A 7,960-nucleotide genomic window follows, 5' to 3' on the forward strand; every position below is an offset into this window, starting at 1 on the left:
GGGATTTGTACTAAGAAAGCTGTATAGAATATCTGCTTCCATAGTTATATATTAGCGTGATGCACTGAATGCATGCGTAGCTCTAAATTATCTTCTAATGCGAATATTAGATAAATTATTTATTATATGTGATGAATGTGTATTTTCTGGTAGGATTGCACTAGTTTTAGATAATTATAGAATTTGCATGTATACTCAGTATTTAAACTCTCTAAGTTGAATACTCATTCTTGTTCAATATTTTTTCCCAGGTTATAGGAGAAGTATTTTTATTCAAAGTCTAACATGCATTTTCTCCCGCAAGTTGTTGTAATGCTTAGTTACTAGTTTTATTATATTTATTTATTTAATTTTTTCACTCTTAGAACTTTGCCATGACACTAGTGTGTAATAATATCTGGTATTGTTTAATCATTTAATTATTAGATGGATTGTTTATGTCAAGTAATAGAGTTGAGCTGGGCTCCTCTAGTTATGGATTTATGTTGGTTTGGGTTAAGTTATACTCCCCAAATTATACTATAATATTTTATATATTTTATTATATGTTGAGATAGAGTTTGGGTCTAATTATGGGTTTAGTGAGCAGTAAGACTCACTATAGACTTCGGAGGCTTTATGCCTGCCCAAGTCCTAGTATTGGTCTAGCCCGTAGAGTTGGGTCATGACATCACATTTATTTTCTCTTTAAAATAAAAAGTTTGGTTTGGGTCCATATTATTTCACCATTACAACATATCCCATCATATCAAGGCTTGATTTGAATCTCTAACCAGAATATCTCCCAAAGCTCTTAAAAAAAATAAATAAAAGAAACACATATGTCATACCTTACCCCTCCGTAAGGTATAACATAATCCCGTAGTATACCTAATGAATTACCAAACTTCATCTACTGATAACTCATTAAATACACTACAAGAGATTTTAAAACTTTTCTTATTTTTTTTTTTTACAGTGGTGAGCACTTTTGACAGGTGTTAAATTTTTTTTTACTAAAGTGAAATCAAATAAAAAATCTGAAGTATCAATAATTTCTGTAAAAATTTCGACAGAGTGCCATCTGTATTTGGAGCAAAACAGTTCTTCAAAAATCAGTAAAAAGCACTTCCAATATATTTGTTCAATCACAAACTCCAATATGGCTCAACTCAAATCAGTATCCTCAATACAATTCAAATTCAATTCAATATCATTTTCAGCAATTCCAAAGATAAAGTGCAAAATAAATGAGTATTTCAAAAGCTGAAACAAGAGAATTGTAATACAACATTTTGATAGGACAAATAATTTATTACTTTATTTTACAACTTTAGTTTACAACTGCTCAAGACCAAATACAATATATACATACAGTTCACATATATTACAATAAAAATTACAAGGAGGTGGTATACTCAATATACCTAATAAAACCCCAAAAGTGTAGCACAAGCAGCCTACTCTGTTGCTTTATCTGTCCGTCTACCTGCGACAGTAATGAAAAAGCTATCGCTGAGTAAAATTTATTCAATGGTGCACAATAACAATTTAAAATGCGGTATATAAAATTTTTATTGACAATTTACAATTCAAATAATTCACAATTTCATGTCACAATTTTCAAAGCTCATATAACACAAAATTGATAAACAATTGAATAACACAGTATTGCCAATCAATAACACAACTTAGGTTATGACAAAAATTTTTTCGAACATGCCATATTGTACACCACGACAAGACATACTCACCCCACTAATCAAAATCAATGAGGGAGGTGGCTAGCTAGATAATAAGTGCTCATCTATACTCATCTCAGACTTGCAAGTCAAAGAGGGAGGAATATAGTCATACTCACCCCATAAATGAAGGAGGAACATAGTAATATTGTAATGCCAAATATGAATCAAAAACAATTTGAAATCACAATATTTAAATATTTCATACAAACCACAAATCATATTTTATCTCAAAATTTCCATTTACAAAGTAGGCAACACAATAATTTCCAAATAAAATTTCCAAAGCTAAAATAATAAAAAACTATTCATAACTTATTTCTCCAAATAAATTTTCTAGTAAAAGCAGTGAAAATAAAAAGTATTGTGCACAAACCTTATTTGAGTCACCTCTAGGCCTTGACTCAATATTCCTTATGCTATTCAATATCCTTTTCAACTGAAACACACAATTTAAAGTATTTCAGTACTCAGTTAAATTGTTTCTAACAATAAAATTCAATATCTAAATTTTCTTGGTACTACTCCCTTCAATTCATTTCATTAGTCAACCTATAATGTTGACCTTTAATACACACTAGGTGAATTAATTTTAATATTACCAATATGTCACATTTTATAGTCTTTTAGTATTAGTATATGTTACCAATTTCATTTTCAAGTGTATTGCATTTTATTGCAATTTATCGGATTTTAGTATGCAGTTTTGACCTAGCCGGATGACCTAGTTTCCTCAGTCTCTGGATTCTAGTCAGAATTACAAACTTGTAGGTCTACGTCTTATTAAATTTTTGGCACTGATTTCAGGTCATTTGGAGTTCTATGGACCAAGTTATGGTCATTTTACTATTGCTGGTCAAGTTGCACTTATATTGCAAAGTTTAGGTCATTTTTAGGTCAAAGTCAATTTGGCCAGTTTTTGTAACCCAACTTTGACGATCATTTTGACTTGGTAATTGGCATTTTTGGGCTTGGTGGTCTTCATCAGAGTTGTAGCCCTATGTCTAAGCTTTCCAACCATATAAATGTCAGGTCATTTGGACCAGTTTTGAGTGAGTTATGGCCAAAATACTGACTGTTGTTTAAATGGTAAATTTTCATGTTTGCAATATCACCAATCCGGATTTGGTCAATTTTTAGGTCATTTTCTAGGAAGAATTTGAGCAACACTTCTACATGAAAGTTGGCCTATTTTATGTCTAGTTTCACCTCCAATTGGCCTCATACTAATTGGGGTCACACATTTCCATTTAAAGCCTAAAATACACATTGTTTTTACTAATATACTTTGCATTGCAAATTTTTTTGCAATTCTAATGGACATTATGCACTTTATACTTAGGTCAGTTGTCCAATATCAATCTAATACAACTAATATCTAGCCACAATATATGTGATCAAATATCCAGCAATTTAATCAATGTCCAAATACAAATTCAACTCAAGTAATTCTCCATCACACTCAATTGATCAAATCCATGTCTAACAACAATTCAATTGCTCAAACCTAATCCAACTAAGCAAGATCAATAACATACATCTCATTGTTCTTAAATCAACATTAAATATACATGAATTTAAGGCCTTCCTAAGCACATCAAGGCTGCCCAATTTACATATATACTTCAATCTCACATATTGACTTCCTAACCTCACTTTTAATGCACAATTCACACATACACATGGTAATCAAGCTCTTATACATTTAAGCACTTTAATTAACCTCATTACCCATCAAATACAAGTGAAAATACATCAAGTTTCTTCAACAATCATGGCTGCCAAAATGGAACATCCCCATAACTCATCAAATCCTTCAATTTCTTCAATAAATCAATTCATCTCAACACTAACACAAACTTTAGTTAAACAAGGGAAGAAAATGGACACTTACCTCAACTTGTGCTTCACAAATCCATGGAATTTTCTCTCTTTTTTGCTGTCTTTATATTGCCCATGGTGTGTAGATAAGATTTAGTGAAGATACTTAGGGAGAAAGTGACTTGATCATGGAGAGAGAGAGCTCTATGAAGGTGCGGCAATGGAGGACAATGGAACTTCAATTTTGGCAAGAAGAAGAATAAAGGTTGAAGATGACTTTAAGTGGAGAAATCTGTCCTTAGTGGCCTTTATATACCCCACTAAATCCCACTTAGTGCTCCACTAATCCTAATTAAACATTATAATAACTAAGGTTTCCATTAATTGCAATTATGGCCTTAAATTCCCTTAAATTACATTTTATCTTTAATTTTATTTTTCATTAAATTTTTAAAATGTAATACCACTTATTTTTCATGGACATTTAGGTCAAAAGCCAACTCTAGGTATCAAATGACCAAAATGCCCCTCTTTGGGTTGTATTTCCAATTTTTTGGTAACACCAATTTTTGTCGTTTTCTTGATTTTTCATTTTTTCTTTGTACTAATTCATTAATTTTTCTTGGACATTTTTAATGTCAATTATACTTTAATAAGTCTTTATTTATATCTCAAAACTTAATTTCAAGGGTTTCCCGCAGTCCTGGGTTGGCTATTGCCTGCGCCGTAACTTCTCGGTGCGGTCACCCATCGCTACGGTTTTTGGCTCATTGAACTTAATCACATTTCATTGCTTTTAATTTTCCTTTGTTTTTCTTTTATTTTTCTCTATTGTATTTCATTATTTCATGTCTCCTCACTAATATTTAACTGTAGTTTCAAGCATTATAGCTGTCCGGACAAACACTGGTCACCGAAACAGTAGAACGCACTACCGAATATAGGGGTGTTACAACATATTTGGGGAAGGGAAAACCTTGCCAATAGCCTATCCCTCTCCCATCTTTCAAATCTCTTTCCCTCTCCTTTCTTTTTCCGCCTCTTTCTCCTTTCCCCTTCCCCCCTCCCCCCCCCCCCCCTCCCCTTTCTTCCTTGTACTCCTTTTACAGTTCTTTTTTTTTTTTTTTTTTTTACTTTGTCCTCCTTATAAGTTTTGGACTAGATATGGGGTTCTACCTTTCTAGTGTTCTAGGTGAGAGTGATTTTTCATATCTCATTTTAGATATTTTACTTCCTCACTAGATATAATTTGGTTGGAGATCTCTGGTTCTTAAGAGATGGAGAATTCTCGCAAAAGCTTATGAGAAGTAGATCCAAGATGCAAAACTCCACCCATGCTCTTTGGGGAATAGATTTGTAGCGCACAACTCCAACCGTATATGGTCAATGGGAATAAAAGTTAATTATGCAAGTGGAATCTTAAGAGACTAGTTGATTTTCAATTCCTCATTGTCAATCTTATTGTCTAAGAGCACAAAGAGCATGTTTCAAGAATTTCCTTTATTCTTGCCTATTAATATTATAACTGCATAAATTTTCTGCATGTTTCAAACTTTATTTATTTTATCTTTTCATATGTAGTTGTTATGCCATTATACATCTTCTTAGTTAGAGATGATGAAATCTCTGTTGTATTTCTATACTCACAGTAATGAAATGAATTTATCTTTTGACAAAAATAAAAATCATATAACAAAGATGAATTTGAGAGGAGTAAATAGATCTTTGAATTTGTTTAAAAAATTAACTTACATGAAGGTATAATTAAAATTTTGATACTTATGAAAATTCTAAAATGAAATTGAGAGTATAATATTTATAAAAATAACTAAAACTAATACATAAAAAAAAGGCAAATTAACTAGATATACATATTTTAGACCCCTATTTTTGGTGCCTTGAGGACTTATATTTCTGAGGTAGTGAGGAGCCTAGTGATGAAAACTCTGAAAGGTTTCAGGGTTTCTAAAAGCACTAAAGAGATGAATAAAGATGATTTTTCCATAGAAAAATGTTTTAGGGTTAACAAAAAATAAAATAAAATAAAATAGGTTAGTGGATTTAGGAGGCCCAATAAGCCACAAGATAAGGCATGACGTCCTATTGCTTCAGCTGGACTTGCACTAGAACATATGAGGCTTGAACTAGACCAGAGAAAGCTCCAAGAATGGTTTGGCTGAAAGGAGAAAGGGAGTGAGTGAATCTAACATTTTTCTTGGACTTTAGGACAAATTTTCATTAATTAGGAAGTAAATAAAAAATAAATAAAAGGAAAAAAATATAGACAACCAAATCTTCTTAACAAATTGGGATAGTGGAAAAGAGGAAGAAAATCATATTAAATAGGAAATAGTTTGAAAAGTCAAATCCTTTTCTGAAAGGATAAAGATTTCTCTTCCTAAATAGTAAAAACACTATAAATACCCTCTCTAACTTCTATTAGAGCAAAATTGGCAATTAAAAAACACAAAAATTTTCTACCCTTGCACTCTTACACGCTGCACACACCAAAGGCAACCACACTCTCACTTCTCTCATAGCCGACTCCCCTCTCTTGCACTTCACTTAATTTTTTTTTCTTCTTTTCTTATTTCAAAAGGTAAGAATATTAAAAACACATAGATAAATCATGTAAATCATCTTATCTTCATCTCTTTTTGTTGTTATTAAGGACCTTTGAGCCATAATTGTCAATAGATTAAGACAAAGTTTGAGAGCAAACTCATAAACTCTATGAAAGTCCTAGGGTATCCCTACTACTATCTAGCTTATATTTCATATCTAAGTGGTTTTTCTTGCTCCATACATATTTTTCTTGTATTTTAGATGAAAAATTATGTAACTTTCATTTTTGGATCATCTCAATTCGAGTTTTCTATAGTGAGTTGTGATTTTTCAAAGTTATGCAACTGATTAAATACAATTCTAGACATACCCAAATTTTATGATATTATATCTCAGTGTAGCTTTCACCTTTATTAGTGATTCTTGAACCTAAAATTAAGTTTAAGATTTCAGATAATTTTTTTCATGTTTTGAGTTTCTTCAAATTCCTTGTAGTTTTGTACAAAATTTAATTTTAAGATAAGTGAATAGAATTTGGACATGTTTAACAAGTAGTCAATTTGCAATTCGATTTTAATTTTTTTTGTTACTCTTTTTGCATGGTTCTTTTTTCTAATTGTTATACAATGTCTTACAAACATTCTCATAAAATTTCATGAATTTTGGTGCATGTTTAGTATTTTTCATGTATTTGACATCTTTACTGCCTTTATATAAAATAATATAAAAAGGCAAAAGGCCTTTTTAAATCTGTAAAATAGCCAAATAATCAATTAAGTCTAGGTTAATTCATTTGGTCCATTTTAACCATTAACATTCAAAAAAAGTATATAAAAAAAAACCCCAATCCTGACATTGTTAACTCTTCATTTAGCTTAATTTGAGATACTTCCACTTAAATATAGTAGAATAAAAAACACAAAGCAAAGGACCTAGGAGATATGTGTTCTATCTTCTCCATGCAAATTTGTTATGTGGCAAACTAGAAACGAATCCATTATTATCACTGGTGACTCTTTATGCTACTAAGAGCCGAGTATCCTTCAAATGCCTTGAAAGTGTCTAGAATAGTTTTGTTTCAATATCTCCCCATTACTCCTTACCTTTCTAAAAGCCCCTCCCTCTCATGAGGATGTCTTGTTTGCCTTACCATAGTGTAATCAATTCTAGCACAAGACTATAGAAGTGTAGGCACATTTCTGTTGCTCAAGATGCAATGAATTCAAAGTGAGCAGAAGGCACATCATCCATGTAGAACATGGAGATCACTATTAGCTGGAGTGTGCTGTAACAAATGATAAATAATATACATGTTGAAGGAACTTTGCTTTTGTACAGTTAACTTTTAAGTTTCTTTCACGACCAAAAAGAAAAAAAAAAAGAAAGGAATCAAGGAGAGATCAAAACTCTAGAGCATAGATGGTTTATGTGATCTTAGATCCAAATGTCATCATTTTTATATCCATTAATCAACCATGTCTTCTAGTTTCAACAGCAATGACATTACTCTTTTCTTTTGCTTCTTTGACAACTATGTCATTCTTGTCTTCTCCTGTATGGGAGCAACATATGGAGCAATTAAGAGTGGTGTTGGTGTGGCAAATATAGGAGTGATGAGGCCCAAACTTGTAATGAAGTTGATTGTACTAGTTGTTATGGCTTGTGTTTTGGGTATATATGGCTTGATTATTGTAGTTATTATCAGTAATAGAATTAACCTTGAGGCCAAATCATATTACTTATTTGATGAGTATGCAAATTTTTCATCTCATCTTGCTTGTGGCCTTAGTAGGCTTTTTGCTGGAATGGTCATTGGAATTATTGGTGATGTTAGTGTGATAGCTAATGCCTAA

General features: G+C 31.6%; 1 protein-coding gene across 1 annotated transcript; it reads left to right on the forward strand.

Annotated features, from left to right (window-relative positions):
* The first annotated feature begins 7,582 nt into the window (after nt 1-7,582).
* LOC110636334 (V-type proton ATPase 16 kDa proteolipid subunit-like) lies at nt 7,583-7,960 on the forward strand. Its single transcript, XM_058154174.1, has one exon. It carries the CDS (start codon nt 7,583-7,585, stop codon nt 7,958-7,960), a length of 378 nt encoding a protein of 125 aa, XP_058010157.1.

Source organism: Hevea brasiliensis, chromosome 9 (assembly GCF_030052815.1).
Source record: "Hevea brasiliensis isolate MT/VB/25A 57/8 chromosome 9, ASM3005281v1, whole genome shotgun sequence".
NCBI lineage: Eukaryota > Viridiplantae > Streptophyta > Magnoliopsida > Malpighiales > Euphorbiaceae > Hevea > Hevea brasiliensis.

Bases quoted from the DNA above. Each gene is read 5' to 3' on its own strand.
- LOC110636334 (XM_058154174.1), top strand. From the start codon at position 7,583: ATGTCTTCTAGTTTCAACAGCAATGACATTACTCTTTTCTTTTGCTTC.